We start from the raw sequence: 18536 nt of genomic DNA, 5'->3' as shown, positions 1-18536 counted from the left end.
CTTGTTGATGCCATCTCCTTTTTTAAAAAATAACTTTTTAATTCAAAATTAAAACAAAACATATTATCCAGAAACATATCATCCTTATTCCCATTTTTCCTCCCTCCCTCCCCCCACAGAAACCACCCACCCCCACCCCCGACTTCCCTCAGTTCCAGTCTTTGATTTCTCTAAAAATGCTGTTTTCTGCATGTTACACAGTTGTATAGATCCTCAAACTATTTAGCTGATTATTATCAATAAAAAGTTTGTGAATGTTTATTCAAAGCCAGCCAAGGAGTCCAGTTCGCTTTGTTGCATCTTCAGATGCAAAGGGTTCCCATTCATCTTTAAAGTCACAGTTATCCTTGTCCCGTAGCTTGTATGTCAGTTTTGCCAGTTCTGCATAGTCCATCAATTTTTCTTGCCATGATTCTTTAGTTGGGGTTGATTCTTTAGTTGTTGATGCCATCTTCTGATCCAGAAGTGAATCCCCCCCCAAAACCCCAACCCTGCTGTTATACCCAGGTCCCAGTTAGTGGCCCGGAAAGGCCATCTGTTATGTTCCTGCAACCAGTAGATTTGGGAACCACCAAAGCATCCTTACTCCTGAGAGCCGGTGTGGTGTAGTGGTAAGGAGCAATGGACTCATAATCTGGTGAACCAGGTTCGCTTCCTTGCTCCTCCAGATGCAGCTGCTGGGTGACCTTGGGCTAGTCCCACTTCTCTGAAGTCTCTCAGCCTCACTCACCTCACAGGGTGTTTGTTGTGGGGGAGGAAGGGAAAGGAGAATGTTAGCCACTTTGAGACTCCTTCAGGTAGTGATAAAGCGGGATATCAAATCCAAACTCCTCTTCTTCTCCTCCTTCTCCACATCTACTTGCATTTGCCAAAATGCCAGTTAAGAGATGGCTTCCCCCAAAAGAATCTTGAGAAGTAGAGTTTCCCCAGGAAGTGGGATTGACTGTTCAGCCACTCTGAGAATTTCAGCTCTGTGCAGGAAAGAAAGGGTTTCCTAACAACTCTCAGCACCCTTAACAAACTACAATTCCCAGAATTCTTTGCAGGGAGCCACAATGGTTTAAAGTGGTACAATACTGCTTTCAGTGCATAGTATCAAAGAGGCCTTTATAAATATGTTATAGACACTTGTGCCAAGCACGTGCCACAAGGTGGCAGCCGTGGAGCAAGATGTGTGTTCCAGCTCCCAGGAGGTGCTACTTTAAGGCAAGGGGAGGGCAAATAATGCCATGATTAATGACTAATTTATTTTTTAAAAAAACATGAAAGCAGCTGCAAAGTCCTGGGGGCACACAAAAAAGTCTCAAAGAGATGCTTGAAAGTCAAAAGCAAGGATGCCCGTTTCATTTCTGCTGGGAGAGTGCTCCACAGTATGGGACCAGCAAAACAAAGTACCTAGAAGACCTACTTCCAGAGCACAGAGACCAAGCCAAGACTTAAGATCTTCTGTGGAAACCCCGTTGGTCACTCTGTGATTAGTGGACTGTCACTTGGTTACAATATGTGAGTGGGATTTCTTCATGGAACAATGCTGAATTGCCATTTGTTCTGATTCAGTGTTAAGGAGCAAGTTTTTGTGGGGACAGCGCCGGGTAAAAAGAAAAACATCATTCGGACACTGTGCTTTAAAGCCTAGAAAGCAGGGGGCAAAAAGCAGAATGAGCCCTAAGTTGGGTGCATTAATTTCAGTAGGTCTACTCTGAGTAAAACTTTGTGGACCACCATCCAGAGTTACCCTGCCTACTTATCAATAAAACATCCCTCAGGACTGCCCAGCTCCCCCACTAAATGTCAGCCAGCCAGCCAGTCCAATTTTATTGTTGGGCGAGAGTGGTTAACAAGACTACAGATGCAATTAAGAGACACCACCACTCTAGATCAAAACAGCAAGAATACAAATGGTTTGGTCCACGGCAAAACAAACCGATGCATTGCACTTGCAGATTGAAATTCCACAAAACCTATCCATAAGATTGCACAGATATTTCTGCATCGTCTGAGGAACCTGACCCTTATAGGTTTTCCCTGCTGCAAGTTATGCAGCTTCCGGGACAATCCTATGCACATTCCATTACTCAAAAAGAAGTTCCACTGTCTTCACTGTAGGTAGAGCATGCACAGGAATGTAGGCTTTGTTGGGAGCACTCTGTGTATACTCTTGTCCAGTCAAATCCATCAATGATCTTTGTGCTTTTTATCCTACGGTTTATTCGTACCCATTGAAAGCCATCTGTCTTGCTGTGCTTAATCTGGCAGAAATGCATTTTCAGCCCCAATGTATATAAAACCCTGATGGGCATCTACAAATAGAGATCATCTGCTTCTGGAACAACAAGGGCATTTGGCTACTCTTTACAAAGAGCTTTTCAGCTGATCAAAATAGCAGCAATGTGGGGGGGGGGGACACAGAAAACCCAGATTGGGGCCACGGATGTTAGGGGGAAAATTGTTAAACCCACTCTTCCCTGCTGACTCATGATATGGATTCAAATATGGAAATTATCAACGGGACAACGGAAATGGATTTTCCGTGCCCTAATGGTGGCTAAGAGATTGAGATTGAGGAATTGGAAAAATAAAGATATGATACCCTTCAATCAATTGACTCGTGATATGACATTACTGGCAGTTTATGAACTGACTGTTTACAGGCACAGACTCTGTATGGATAAATATAACATTTGGAATGAGTTTATACAACATGTAGCAGGCTATTAACATTTACATAAGCACTAGGACAATAACACTATACCACTTTATACAGGAATGTATGGGAATACGTATATTGCTCTTTTTTGTATATTTTCGCTTTTAATAAGTATCCTTGTTTTTCTCCCTCACTTTCCCTTTTTTCTGTACTGTATCACTCTTATTTCTTTTAACTGAAATCACCTTAATAAAATATAAATGATATGGATTCAAATATGCACACTGATGCTATTTATTATTTTAAAATGATACAATTACTAATTATTAATTGCTTATAATCATTAAAATTATATTGTTAATTGTAATAACTTATTCACCACAATTACTGGTACTAATTGTGTGATTATTGTCAGATTTGTTATGGCCCCAAAGAGAACTGTCAAACTTTTGTTATTTTTTAAAAAGAATGTACGGTACCTACTGCCTCTCCATCCACCTATCATGGACTCTCAATAGATGCCAGATCTCTCAGCCCTTTTGCACCACACAGTTGCATTTATCTATTATCAGCCAGTTGGCCAGCCATCATTGTTCAGTGGGGCAGCCACATTCCTAGATGGGGCATTTTGCGGGGAGGTGCCTACAGAGCATCTTGTGACGCCAATAGGGTTGTGACAGCTTGTAACTGATGCCTCTCATATTGTCTTTAGGAGCAAGCATCCCACGCTAAGACTCTCTCCGTGCTGCAGGGGGAATGCACTAGAACGATCAGTGGCGCTTACGGGAAGAGTTCTCTGGGGAGCTATCCCAGTCAGGGAGAGATTATAGAGCTGATATAGCCAACCTCCCTCCCCTTTCCTAACCATGGGGATTACAGCGCTTTAATAATCCACAGACATTATTAACCCATGGAAGGGCTGACTGGGCCCCCTTCCAGCCCCTGCTGTTTTTGTGGCTGAAGCTAATCGCCCTGGGATTAGCATTCTCAAGCAATTATTCTGCTTCACGTATAAATTTTGTCTACAAAATCAAAGGTGGAAAGGGTAAGATTACCCCGTTTTGTTGTTATGAGCTAGGTGGACCTATGGTACATAGAGAAAGCTGACCATTGGTCCATCTAGCACTGGTCTGGCAGCAGCACTCTATGGTTTTCTGACTGGATCCCCCCCCCCCCAGTCTACTTGGGAGATGCCAGGAATTGAACCCAGGACTTTCTTCAGGAAAAACTGGTGCTCTACCACTTTGCTATGGCCGTTCCCTGAATAGAATCGTAGAGTTGGAAAGGACCTTGAGGATCATGTAGTCCAACTCTCTGCAAAGGTGCAGTTGTACTGTACAGGGATTGAACCTGCCTTGGTACAAGGGGGCTTCCTTGTGCTTCTACATCATGGAAAGGCTAGCCAGTCAGAAGCGTTCTCATCTGGACCAGTTGAAGTGTATGGGTTTGCTTCCACCTTCTGCAGAGATATCCGAACCTTTCAGCTTACTAAAGGACTCTCCCAACCTGTGGCTCTCAGCTGGGAGTGAGGATAGGAACCTCTTGGGAGTAGTTTTTAGTCTTTTGGACTAAAACTTCCCATCAACCCCAGCCAGCACAGCCACGGTGTAGCTCAAAACATCTGAAGGACACCATTACAGAATGAAAATCCCCTTGAAGGTAAAAAACACAAGTGGCCACCACCAAAAGGCCTGTCACCACTTGCAGGGGATGGAGGAATTGGAAAATGGGCCTCAGGAAGATCTTAAAGAGGCAAGTTGATGTGAAAGTAGCACTGGCATTTTGAATTCTGCTAAGGAACAGACCTAAGGGACGCAGGTGGCGCTGTGGGTTAAACCACAGAGCCTAGGACTTGCCGATCAGAAGGTTGGTGGTTTGAATCCCAGCGACGGGGTGAGCTCCTGTTCCTCGGTTCCTGCTCCTGCTAACCTAGCAGTTCAAAAGCACGTCAAAAGTAGATAAATAGGTACCACTCCGGCGGGAAGGTAAACAGCGCTTCTGTGCGCTGCTCTGGTTCGCCAGAAGCGGCTTAGTCATGCTGGCCACATGACCCGGAAGCTGTACGCCGGCTCCCTCGGCCAATAAAGTGAGATGAGCACCGCAACCCCAGTGTTGTCCGTGACTGGACCTAATGGTCAGGGGTCCCTTTACCTTTAAGGAACAGACCAGGTGAAGCTTTTGAAACAATGGTCAGGAAAGGTTGTGCTACTGGTTTCCCCCCTCTTCTCTGTGTGCTTAAAGTGCTGCCTTTTAACATTGCCAAATGCTGTGTGGATTTGTTTTGACTTAATTCTATAAGTTTTAAACTGCCCTGGATGTTTTTTTTTTACCTCAGAGCAGTATAGAAATGTTTTAAACCACAGCACCTCTCTCCTGTCTAGTCAGCAAAAAAGGCCTTCATATCTGCAGCACGAATGGCTTTTGCTGACCAGTAGCACACAACCACCATGTATCAAATGACTTCCTAGCATCCTTCCTGTTCATAATATTGTTCCTCACTTCTGGCCCAGGGAGCAAACAAATGTATGGTGCCTTTGTGCACCAGCCTCACCGTGTGTCCTGAGAAATTACTGGGTCAGCACTTTGCAAATGGAATGCTCTCTATTCTACGGCTTCATCTGTAGCAAAAGAGAAGACCTGGCTCTGAACCGTGGTAGACTCCACTGCAGCTTCACACACTTGAATCAGGGTTAGACAGTGGCAGAGAGAAATTGCTGTTCACAATCAGGAACCTGCAGTGATACTTTGGAGGAGAGGGGAACACACACACACACACACACACACACACACTAGCAATTTTATAAAACTCACACCTATATGGCCTGGAGTAATTTATTTTCTAAAACATCCAAGCTGTTAAAAGTATTCTACAAATTGTCCCTTCCCCCTCCCCTTTTTTAAAGGTGCCAATGAGAATTGCTTGGTTGGTGCTTTTTTATATATTTTCAGTCATTTATTAGCCATGCATAGCACAGAATTAGCCATTCGGTCACCAGAGCAGAAGAACATGTTGATGCTTTCAGCAACTCACAAGTGGCCTCTTGGCAAATTTGCTTTATGGTCTAACCTACTGTGCACTCTTTGCAACTGTAGGAACTTACCTGCCAGTTCTGCCGATTAGGCAGCCTTTTGGAATTGCCAGTTGCTCTGATTCAGTGGTAAAACACAGGGACACACACACACACGGAAAACCCAGACCTGCTTCCTAAAAATGCAGCACAAAAGGAAGTGTGGAAGAACCCTGAGTTTCTTATTATTATAATAATTTATTATTACGGTCAGAGACCAGCTTGAGCCTGATTTTCCTGGGTAACAGCTGCTCTTGAGCTCAATGCACGGCATTTTACAGCCCACTTGGTTCTCTTTGCACAAATTTGTTGTTATTGTTATTATAAAAAGAAAGCTGGTCAAGTTCTACAGAAGCTGCTGGTTCTTCTCTGTACAGCAACAAACAGGTTCTCAGCTGCAACAAAGGAGCAGCAGTGTAAAAGATTCAATAGCCACTGCAGCTCTCAAGAAACCCACTGCTTTTAAAACAGTTGGCGATCCCGCAAATGCAAATCCCCCTCTGGACAAAACAACTCCATGCCCCAGTGAGTACATGAGAAAAATGGGTGGCACGGGATTGGGTGGGTAAGGCAGCCCCCCCCCAGTGCATTTCCTTGCCAAGGCTTTTCCTAATGGCCACCCTAACGATATGGCTTCGGCCTGAAATGCATGGCTGTTGCAACAGCAAAACTGTGTATGCCTTCCCCCAGGGGAGGAAAAAGTGTTGCAAAACAAGCTTCTTAGGAAGGGCAGGATATAAACTGAAATAAGAATGGTGGTGCCGATTGTGATTGCTGTGCTTGGAGATTGGTATAGGTTCCAACCCACTCCCAGAAACATCCCCACTCTCATCTCCACCCTGACCTGCACAAATGGTCATCGTAAGTTGAACCAATAAAGATTCTGCTGGAGGCTTGGGTGGTGGCATTATTGTACTGGAGTTCATCCTGTTGACATGAACCAGCTCCTGGTAATGAATTGAGAGCTCGGGAGAGCGAGGCTGGAAGGCCAGGAGGGGTTGACCGCTCACATGCTGTGCTGAGCTTTCCCACAAGGCTCTGGAACTTTACAAAGATTTAAACATAAAATAAGCACACGCACACAAACAAAATCAAGGTGACTTTTTCCCTTCTGGTAAACAGGGTTCTTTTTTTTTTTCTTCTCTTGCATTTTTCATAACAAACAATCAAGGAAAACAAGAACAAAACACATCCGTAGAGGAGGAATAATTTCCATAACATACACAACAGACAGAGGAGAAAGAGAGCTATAATTAGAAAACATTCCAGAAAATGAAACAGTTTATATATAAACTGTTAATTAAGCATTATCATAAAAAAACCCTGATTGGCTCCATCTCCAGGAATGAGAGTTGAAGACAGGATATTATTTCCTGGCTGCTTTCAGTTGTTGTATTAGATCAGAAGATTCCCCCCTCTCAGCCAAAACAAGAACCACACCACCCCCCACAGGATTCCAGTCAGAGCAGTTTCCAAGGGTTCCGTCTTACCATCAGAAAGCTTTGAAATACATACAGGAAGTGGTGCAACAAGTTCATGGGTCTTACCCCATAGATAATTTTACCATTGATTGCTTTAAAGAAAATTCTTTTTAAAAATAAAAATGGAGTGTCAGGGACAGACATTCCAGTCAAAGGAAAACGGTTCCTTGTGAAGAGGAGAGGACGTGTGCTCACAACCCCCACCCAATAGCTGCTGGAAGTCAAAATTAGGGTTTTAAGCACTCTAATGAAAGGCTCAAGTCAGCATCCAACAGGGTATCTCTGCGATGAGAACCTACATGGGGCTATTGGTTTTAGGTGGCTGGTTTCAGATACCACTTTGAATTTAGGAAGGGCTAAGCACCACAAGTTTTTCTCCTCAATCCCCAACCCAGGCAACCTCAAAAACCTTATTGTGAACATGTGTTTCCCACAAAAAATCCAATTGAATTGGGGGAGTGGGGAGAGAACAAAAGATCAGCATGTTTCTCCTCAGACCTAACAGGCCACAGTACGCTCTCCCTCCACCCCCTCCATGGGCTCAATATGGACACCACATTAGTTTCAGGCTCACAGAAACCCTCACCACAAACTCACATGGAACTTACTCAGCTATTTATAGACAGTGTATAAAAGTGTCTCGTCATTCTCTTTTTTAAAAAATAGAATTGCTTCTCCAGAATTGTGCAGGAGTAGTCATGATGCCATTTTGTTTTTCTTCAGATTACAGAGGACAGTGTAAGATCCTGCCCCTGTTCCCCTGGCAAAGAGAGGGGAAGAGGGGAGTGGGTGGGTGGGTGGGGGGAATAACCCCCTCCTCCAAGGGGAAAAAATGGAGGGGCAGGAGAAAAAGCTGGCCAGGTTGGCTGGGCCTTGCCCCTCCTCCCGGCTTGCGGGATGGGATACTTCACAGGTTGCTGAAGAGTTCGTTTTTCTTGCTCCAGTCCATCTGCGGCGCCCTTTTGCTGGTGCGTTTTTGGTGAGCTCGCTCCTTGGCCACTGCCAGTGGGATGTCCAAGTCAAGAACTGGGTCGGATACAGAGCTGTGCTTCTCTCCCTTCTCTGGAGAGTTGAGCTGCAAGGGTGACTGGGCAGCAAAGAGAAAAAGCAAGAATAAGTTGGCCAAGAGGAATCACTGCGGACCCCACCTAAGCCTCCATGTACAACTGAAGGCAAAGGCACCCAAGGTTTCTTTTTACACAAGTTTCTTGTTTCCTACCACAGTTGCTAACAGGGTTGTTGTTGTTGCTGCTAAATTAAGAGCATTAGAAAGAGCTCTGCTGGATTAGGCCAATGGGGGCCCATCAAGGGTCAGAATCCTGTTCTCACAATGGCCAACCCAATGCCCCTGTGAAGGCCACAAGCAAGACCTAAGTGCAACACCCACCCTCCCAGTTTGTGATTCCTAGAAACTGGCATTCAGAGGCATGTTGCCTCCCAACAGTGGAGGCACAACGTATTTAATATAATGACAATTAAATTGTGTTGTTTTTTAAATATTTTTTTATCGAAGTTTTTATCTCTACAAAATAACAGAAATAATAAGCTGTGCGTCCTAGCCATCCCCACTGCACCTCCCCCTGTCTCCACGTTTCCCCCCACATACACACCCAAGGCAGAAGGAGTATCATGCCGCAACTAGTTGAAAGCTAGAGTAAGGAGGGGGTGAACATGAAAGGTGTGAACTGAAATAAGTAGGTCCAATAATTTACACTTGGACCAGCCATGCATATTCTGCTCCAGTCACCAATGAGGAAATCTTGTCCAGTGATGTGGATTTCCACACACACACACACACACACACACACACACACCCTGGCTCTCTCACTTGACCTAGATCTAGCAAAAGTTCCAGAAAACCTCTAACCCGCTGCTCCGGTTAAGGGCCTGCAGGTGTCCTTCTCAGTGAAACATGTAGTTCACAAAAGTCACAGGATATATAAGCCCAATGTAGATGATTGTGTGGAGAGTTATGCTCAGCGTCACACAAGAATTCTCAGGTAGAGAAGGCCACAGAACTGTTCCAGAGAAGGGACTGATGTAATTCAGTGTCGATCATTTGTTCTGTATTAAATTATGTTCGTTATGTTGCAATTAACACTTGTGTTTTCACAGACTGTTGGGCTAGATAGATAGGGCAAGAACTGGATGTACACCCAACAAAGGTGATTAGAAAAGTTCTGCTAGAGGCCTTGCCTTCTCTTCTGATCCTTCCCGCACACGTTACCTGAGCACTGCTTGGCTAGAGAAGGCTCTCCTGTCCCAGATTCTATGCTGCACAACAGACAGAGCAACCCAACACAAGCTCCTAACAGAAACCAATGGGATTTGCATTTAACTCTGCAGTTTGGTATGCCTGAATCTCACTGAAATTACTAAATGGAACTTGGTGTGTGTGTGTGTGTGTGTGTGTGTGTGTGTGTGTGTGTGGTGTTGCATATGCAAAACTTTTGACTGGACCTACTTTGATTCCTATGAATGCTGAGGACAGTGTTTAGTTTCTTGTTTTCTCCTTTTACCCCTTTGCTTGAAGACCGCCCTTCACCAAATTGCCCCATATGAAAACCCTAACATTAAAAACCACAGGCCTCACACAGTAACAGAACTAACAGAGGAGTGATGAAGCGGGCGGCTGTTGACAGAGAGCCCTCCTACACAAACCCGACACTTAAGGCTGCAACATTGCACAACAGCAAACAAGGCAGGGTGTCTCCGGACCCATTAACATGCAGAGAGTTCATTTTGCAGGATCAGTCCCTGCTCCTCCTTCCTTTCCCTCCCCTCTCCATACACCGGCCTCATGCATTCTGCAATGTCAATGTCTCCATCTGCCATGTGCAGGACACTTTTCTAAGAGACCCCCAGCACAGCCTGGCTTGCAACACAGGGCCTTGTGCATAACTCTATTGACCCACCAGCCTTTTGTGTGTTCATATGAAGTCTAGTTTGCCTGGAATTAGCAGCAGTATGTCCCTCCCTTTGGGTTCCTTGCAAATGGCCAGCAGGACATTTGTTTCTATAAAGGAAGCCATCAGAATTCAACATCTTTGACTAGAAACGTGTCTTCTTCTTTTTTTAATTGAGAGGCTGACATTTCTTCCAATTAAACTCCTGTGTTGCAAACAAATATCAGTAGCATCCAAAGGCAACATGATGACCAAATGCAACAATGCGATGTCAATATAAACTCTTTATATAATCTATACAGAACATTGAACAATATGAAGTATTGGCTTGACAACCATATGTCAGGAGTGCTCTGATGGTGTTTCCTGCTTGACAGGGGGTTGGACTCGATGGCCCTTGTGGTCTCTTCCAACTCTATGATTCTATGATTCTATGAAATATGCACTCTCTGCAAAACCAAATAAACAGAAATCTTCTAAATCTCTGAAAGTATAAAGAGTTTATATTGACATCGCATTGTTGCATTTGGTCATCGTGTTGCCTTTGGATACTACTGACATTTCTTCCAGGCAGCGAGCATCACAATTGCTTCAGGGTCAAATTATATGTTATTCCAACTTTAGAAAAAACGCTTAATGGTGTCACATTCAGGGTAATATCCAATGTTAATCATACTCAGAGGAGAATCATGGGTGGTGGTGGCGGAAATCAATGAATGGACTTATAAGGACACTTATTTCAATGGGCCAACTTTGGGCAGGGGTAGTGAACCCAGCACCTCCAGGCTTCCAGTGGTGCCCCTGGGCAAGTGCCCCAGACTCTGAGCTTTCATTCTTTATTTTAGTAAAGTTTACTTTCCTTAAAAGCTTCTAGCCTTCCTAAAAAAGAAAGTTATGGGGCAAAAAGTGCAGGCACTTTCTAAGTAATTTCTGTGAAATGAATGTGAATGTGCGTGGCCACCTTGGATATTTTTCCTGGTACTGAGGAATGCTCTCTGTTATTAGACAGCAACAGAAAGAGAAGCCACCCAGGGCCCCAAGCTTATACGATCCTCCTTATCTGGATCAGGGCCCTGCCCGTTTCCTCCCCAGAATTGCTCTTCCTGGCAGCTGTTTGGCATCTTTGGAGCAAGCAGCCAATGCATGAGGGTCCTCATTTGGTCTAGGGCCCTGCATAGCCTTTCCCCTTCAAAATAATAAGTGGCAGCATTAAGTATGCTTTAGGAAAAAAAGTACGAACAAAATATGCAGTTTGGTCCTTAAGCAGATTTGATACAGTGCGCCTGAATTATAATTCATCCATTTAATTAAAAACTGGACGTGGTTCCAGCCAGGGACGCTAAACATTCATTACTTGCTCTGTAGAAATTGAGGCATCTGCCCATTTGAAAATGGGAACACTGAAGACCAGGGCAAATTGCTGTTGTTGACAGGCAAACTAGATTTTTACAGCACAAAATGACTGGCCCCACAGGGGAGCAGGAAGAATGGCAAAGCTCTGAAAGTTTGCAAATGGTTCTCTAATGGACAAGCTGAAACTTCTCTAATCATTTCTGCTGGTCTTTGGCAAAGGAAAACTGTAGAGAATCAAGGGCACCTCTGGACTCAAGTATAAACCATACCTTTAAGATTTCTGTATTGAAAGTGGATTTAAAGGGCTGTGCTGCCCTCGGATGCACTTAAAAGCACACACAGACTTTTTGCAGTTTGGAAAGCGGTGGGGAAATGCACCGAAAAGTGTGGGGTGAACAAATGAATAATGAGGAATCCATGGAAACACCCTGCAGCAAAATCAGGATGAATGCTCAATGAACAGAGGGGGCTCTATGCCTGTACCACATGCTTAGGACTCCCCATTTCTGGGCTTTCCTCCCTTTGTGCCCAGGCTGCTTTCATACCTCATTGTGAGGGTCGTTCAGAATCGGAGAAGGAGACACCGGCTCAGGGCTTGAAGGACTTTCCAAGACAGGCTCAGGCTGGTCATCTCTGATGATCTCCTACAACAGGGAAGGGAAGAGAAACTTGAAACAAAAAAAGGGGGGCAATCGCTATATAAATAACAAGCTGTATTTATTTATTTTGTAAATCGCCAAAAGTAGAACTCACTGCATCACTTCCCTGAACTCCCCCCCCCCCAATTCTAGCCAGTTCCACACATTTTTGTGCAGAAGAAAACATTCCTCCTCTTCCTACCCCCTTTGGCATGATTTAGGGAATGCTGCCATCATAAGCTGCATACGGCTGCTTCACAGCTCAGGCCTCAGGGACAGTGTGCTGGACCGGCTCTCAAACATACCCAGAGCTGATGGGTACATCACAACCAGCCCTCCCTCCCTCTAATGCACCAGTTGCATATTTCAGGGCATTGAGAAGGGGAAGTGGGAACAGCTCTGGTTTTAGGGAGAAGCTCCAAAGCCACACGATAGGATTCTCCAGAGGGTCACAACTGTCAGGAGAACCCAACAAAAGAAGCCCGAGAAGAGTCTTCTTAAAACTGGGGAGAACCCAATGTTCTCAAAATGGCCTCTTCTCCTCAGTGACCAGAGACCACGTCCAACAAGTGCTGATTTATCCCAGCCTGCCCCTTTCTTGAAGGGAACCAGAGAAATAAGGAGTATGAGGAAACCCACTTCTAAGCACATAATCTGTTGACAGACCGCAGGCTGATAAGCCTGCTCTGGGCATCCTCCAGCCTCTTTATCCCTGAGAAGGATTAAATGCCAGCTGTGCTCTTTCTCTAACAAGAGGGGGGTGGGGTATAAGGAAGAAACCACAGCAAACTTCTCCCTATCCATTGTCAGAGGCAGTGTGCCTCTGAACAGCTGCTGCTGCTGGGAAGGGCTCTCCCATAGATATCTAGTTGACCATGGAGAGAACAGACTGAAGGGCTAAGTCAGGGTCAGCAACCTAAGGCCCATGGGCCACAAGCAGCCCATGGGGGTCGTTTAACCAGCCCACGAGCTGCCCCTGAACCGAGCCGCCCGCTCGGCGAGTCCCTGCGTGCTGTGCTAAACCAGTGCGGCGTGGGGATTCGCTTCCATGGCCCGGAAATCGCGTCTGCGCAGACGTAGACACCGGAAATCACGGGCGCGCACGATCATGCAAGCGCGTGATCCAGCCCATAGAGTGATCTCTGCTGGAGTGAACTGGCCCAAGCGGCTTGAACCTTGCCAACCCCTGGGCTAGGTGAATGGGCCTTTAGTCTGATCCAGCAAAGCTCTTATAATGTTCTCCATATCTTTTCAGATATCAGCTACTTTCCATCATTACAATGAAATTCAGTGTATTTGTTTCCACCAGAGTTGGTCAACTGTCCTGCTTTTTTTCTCAGAAGACGAAGGAGCAGCAGCTTTCTGGACATTCCACGTGAGATTTATTCTTTTTTTAAAAAAAAAAAAGGACAAGAAGCACATGGACTTAAACTGAAAGGAAAGCTGCACACTCCTGGCTGCTTTTGAAGCAACACTGATAACGGCAGCGGCATTTGCACTACTTGGGGACAGAGCAGAATACCATGCGCTTCTCTGTCAATGCAAGAATATAAAAAAGGAATCCGGCCCTTTGCAGCAACATAAAGGAGTTTCTGTTTTGCTCCGTCAGGTACCATCTTAAGACGGCCTTTATCACCTCCATTAAGCAACAGTGTAAGCAATTGCACCATCACTCTCGTGAGCAAATTTTCAGTGACCACATCACAGCTAACCTATCTGTATGCAAAATATGGGGTGTTGGCTCTCCCACATCCCACTTTCTGAGATGTCTCTGTGACAATATAGTGCTACCTTGAGACACCCATGTTCATAAAGTGGCAAATATTCAAGGGCACCCCTTTGAATAAAACCAGCTCCAAAGGAAAAGACCCATGGGCAGATAGCGATCTCGACAGTGTCTACTGAAGAAGAAAAGTCATGAAGGTGTGGCTAGGAATCCATCTTTTGAGATCCAACTGAAGCCTAGTGTTAGTCCTCTGCAAAAGCAGTAGTTAGGTACAGAGGGTTGAAATCTTGAGAAAATGGGTGCACACTCAGCTGTGGCAAACTGACCGGCTGCATGCAAGCCAGCAAACAGAGAGCTATCTACAGCCACCGAATGGTGCCAATAACCCCCCAGTAGGGAAAGCTGATTAGCAGCTGATGCTGAAGTCGGCCTGCGCTGGAAGAGCAGGTTTCCTTTCATGTTTATGCCAAGCAAAGATGAGATGACAAGATATAAGTTATGACAGCCGCGTAGGAAAGTGGTTTTGCATGAAGAACATCTGGAGTTATCAGATGAAACTGGTTTAAATGTTGAGCAAGGGAGCTTAAAGCCAGATGAGCAGGACTGAGAAGTGACTGAAGGCAGCATGGAAGCAGATTGGTCCATCTTACTCCCAGGCTGAGAAAATTCTCTGCATTCAGTTGGCAGAACTGCGGCTTGACATCCCCATTCAATGGCTCTGGTCAAATGCAACACTAAACCTTGATTCTCGAACTGCTAAGCACTTCTACCTGCCTCCCATTCTCCCATTCCAAGTGTTTCCATTTTAGTCTAACCACATTTTAGGGTATTATCCAAACCCTAAACTGCAGTTAAGATTAACCATGGTTATAGAAAGCAAAGCCAGCTTCATGAACCATGGTTTGAAGCTGGTTTATTCTCACTAACCATAGTTAGATGAACCATGGTTTGCCCTGGTTTGAATGACAGCAAGTTGCAGTTAAATCGGAAATAGAAGCAAGAGTTTCTGAGCACCTCCTCAAGGCTATGATGGAGGAGAGGGGTCCATAAGAGCCAGGGCAGGCAGTGGTAGGCTAGCTTTGTGCTTGTAACACTAAATTGTGCTTCAGCAGCATATGCAAACCAGCCTGGTTTCAGCAAGATGCTAAATTCAAATGAGGATTCCAATAATTTTTGCATCACCCCAGCAGACAGGCATGCAGGACATAAGACTCACACTGGGAGAAAGGTTGCAATGGGCAGGGAAGAAAGGTTGTCCACAGTACTGGAAGCCAGATACACTTGTGCTTCAGAGCGCTTTATACTTGCAAGTTTGCACCAAAAAACATGTTTAAACAATTAACACCCTACTGCACCCCATAGAAGCGGGATTTATTTATTTACGATGCAATGCAGTCAGGCTGCTTCTTCCCAACTGCCGTTCAGACCTACCGGGTAAACAAGTTGCATGACATCTCTCTATCTGGTTTAAGCTTTAGCCTGGGAACTCAGCCCCCTTAATGTATATTTGAAATCCCTGCCTCCTGCCCTCCCGTCTTTTGAGGTTCCTAATGAGGCTTCCTCTTCACTCTGGGTTTAATTAGGTTTTGTTTTTTCAAAGCAGACTGGAAGTAACACGGCCTTTTGAAACAGCGGCCCCCACTGCGAGAGATTCCACCCACAGGGTGAAGAATGGGCCATTCTGTTCTGTGACAAGAGGCAGGCCCTGGAAATTGAGCGACGTGCCTTCAAGGGCTTTGCCCTCCCCTCCTCCACTGAGAGGTCAAGCTCTGCTTGGCGGCATCAAGGCAGGCTGCAAGGCACTCCTAGCAGCATCAGGGAGGAATGGCTTATACTTCCGCTACGGAAGACAGCTAAGGGCCTGAAGCAGCTCCTACTACACGTAGGTCTCATGCACAGTGTCCACCAGTGATGGACAGAAGGCAGATTAGGATTAGGAAGCCGCCTCGTAATGTTGGCCCATCCTGCTTAGTACTGCCCACCGCAACAGTCAGCACCTCTCCAGGGTTTCAGGAAGGAATCGTTGACGGGCCTACCTGGACATGAACCTGGGAACTTTTGCATTCAAAAGCATACGCTCTACAACTGAGCTATGAGCCGTAAAAGGGGGACTTGCAGGAAATGAGCAAAGGGTTTCTAGCTTCCAGCTGTTTTAACAGAAGGAGCAGTTGAAAAGCTCCCCCCACCCACCCCCAGGTTACAAGGTGAAGGTAAAGGTACCCCTGACCATTAGGTCCAGTCGCGGACGACTCTGGGGTTGCATGCTCATCTCGCTCTATAGGCTGAGGGAGCCGGCTTTTGTCTGCAGACAGCTTCTGGGTCATGTGGCCAGCATGACTAAGCTGCTTCTGGCGAAACCAGAGCAGCGCACGGAAACGCCGTTTACCTTCCCGCCGGAGTGGTACCTATTTATCTACTTGCACTTTGACGTGCTTTCAAACTGCTAGGTTGGCAGGAGCTGGGACCAAACAACGGGAGCTCACCCCGTCACGGGGATTCGAACCGCCGACCTTCCGATCGGCAAGCCCTAGGCTCAGTGGTTTACACCACAGCGCCACCCGCATCCCTATCCCCAGGTTAGATTGCTGGAAAATAATGCTTTGGCAGAGCAGGGGGTGGGGAGAGAAACCAGGCCTGTGCAAAAGGCCCTATAGGTTTCTGGTGCTGACTGCAAAACACCCCGGCTGAGACCAGAGGCATCTTGTTTCTCGCATCTTAGCATGTCCACTGGGGTGAGCTACTGTTTTGCACCTGCCTCTGGGTTGGGGAACCTGGGCGTTTCAATAAAAACCTTATCCTGAAAGGAGAGTGTGCTACCCTGGAGTCTGTGCAACACCCCCGGTGTACAAGCATTGGGAAGCTGCACCCAGTTTGCAGCTTCTTAGCCCACGCAGGCCCAGTGGGCCGAATAGATGCCAGGAAAATCTGTATACACCGTTTTGGTGCTTCTTCCCTTACACGTGCACACCCAGCAAACCTGTACTGTCGAAAGGGGCCTTCACACAACATAAGAGACCATCAATGAACCATGCACTTGGCATAACCTTTACCTTCTCCACGTCACCATTGGCAACTGGTTCTGGCAAGGGACCTGGAGGGGAACAAAAAAACAACAAAGATATGCAGTTAGTGACACTTTTTTCTTTCTTTTTAGTTTTTTATTTATACTTTTCAAATTTATACATTTCATTAGTTTTACAATCAATTTAACATTTCAAAATTTGACTCCCTTCCCCCTCTTTCTGCGGTTCCTTAATTTTTTAATATCTTCTGCATATCCAAGTTCATTTAACTTGCTCAATTATAATTATCTACTGTATATGTGTATATATATATATTCTTATAAAACTGCAGGTTATTACAATAATCCTGCTAATGTTTTCATCTGTTTACAATTTATCTGTAAATATTCAATAAACCATTTCCATTCTTTTATAAAAAGTCTGCTATCTTGATTTCTTATTCTTCCGGTAAGTTTTGCCATTTCTGCATATTCCATAAGTTTTTTTGTATCCATTCTTCCTTTACTGGTACTTCTGCTTCTTTCTACTTTTGGGCAAGTAACGTTCTTGCTGCTTTAGTAGCATACATGAATAAATTTCTATACGATTTAGGTAGTTTTGCCCCTATGTCCTAAAAGAAAAGTTTCTGGTAGCGACGTTTGTTTCTTTTAATTGGATTTCTATAACCCAAAAGGGTGGGCTTTGCTAGCTGGCCTGACCCCTTGTCTGACTGCCAGCAGCCAGGGAGATAAGCTAGGCAGCCGCTACTGTTGTCTCCCAGTTCTGTCACAGCAGCCCAGCCCCAAGAAGAACCCTTGTTATTCACAGCTGCGGTAGCCCATTTCCCCCATGGCAACTTCCTGTCCGGTCACTGTATGGGTGGGGTATGAACACCCAAACCACCCAGTCATGTGGCTGGTTTGGCAGCCGGGTGGGAAAAGCAAACACAATTGCTCCTACCCACAGAGTTATTATCTACTTTTCTTTTTTTAACTTGGCTTCCCTCCAAGGAGCCCAGTCCACAGTACCAGCTCTATCATATCCTCACAACAGCCCTTTGCGGTAGGGCTAGACCAAGGGAGAGGGATGTGTAGGACTGCCTGGTCCAAGGTAGCCCGGTGAGCTTAATGGGTAAGTGGAATTTGAACTTTTGATCTCCCCAGTCCTGGTCCGAGCAGTCCTGGTCAACTAGATCGCACCAATTCTCAGCAGCTATGTGGAACTGCTCCACAGGGAAGCTGTTTCCGCACGGCTGCGGGAAAGAAAACCACCCCACTCGCTTTAGTTTCCGACTGATCGCTGTGTCTTTGCTTGGGGTGGAGCAAAGCAGATAGGCACATTGCAAGGGGAGGACGTGCAAGAAGACATGTACAATGGTAGCTCAGGTTACACACGCTTCAGGTTACATATGCTTCAGGTTACAGACTCCGTTAACCCAGAAATAGTACCTCGGGTTAAGAACTTTGCTTCAGGATGAGAATAGAAATTGTGCTCCGGTGGCGTGGCGGCAGCGGGAGTCCCCATTAGCTAAAGTGGTGTTTCAGGTTAAGAACGGACCTCCGGAACGAATTAAGTACTTAACCCGAGGTACCACTATACACCCAAAATTCTGGGTTCAATCTTTGTCGACCTGGTGGAACTGGAGCCAGGGAAAGGAGCCAAATAGCAGCTATAGAACTGCTCTGCTTAGCTGCTAATGCAGTTGTGTGAAGTAG

The 18536-nt window shown here is 45.6% G+C and overlaps 1 protein-coding gene and 1 long non-coding RNA gene across 3 annotated transcripts in view; one reads left to right on the top strand and one right to left on the bottom strand.

Moving 5' to 3' along the window:
- The window catches only part of LOC310699462, a 222481-nt gene that overhangs the window by 34717 nt on the left and 169228 nt on the right, over nt 1-18536 (top strand). The gene's annotated exons all lie outside the window — the stretch shown is intronic.
- Nucleotides 6807-18536, bottom strand: part of NHERF1 (NHERF family PDZ scaffold protein 1) — a 60389-nt gene continuing 48659 nt past the window's right edge. The window contains exons 4-6 of one of the 2 annotated variants that reach the window (XR_014522073.1): nt 13674-16910; nt 12001-13279; nt 6807-8283 (exon numbers count right to left, since the gene is read on the bottom strand). Coding sequence is in view for 1 of the 2 variants with exons in the window: in XM_083487247.1 (XP_083343373.1) it covers nt 8104-8283; nt 12001-12099; nt 16870-16910 (320 nt within the window). In the remaining variant the exon portion in view is untranslated. The remainder of the gene's footprint in view (nt 8284-12000; nt 13280-13673; nt 16911-18536) is intronic. The other variant, XM_083487247.1, reaches the window with a different exon arrangement.

This window comes from Podarcis liolepis, assembly GCF_965112155.1.
Source record: "Podarcis liolepis genome assembly, chromosome: 2".
Lineage (NCBI taxonomy): Eukaryota > Metazoa > Chordata > Lepidosauria > Squamata > Lacertidae > Podarcis > Podarcis liolepis.
Note: the sequence above shows the minus strand (reverse complement) of the source record. Positions and strands in the feature narration are given on the sequence as shown.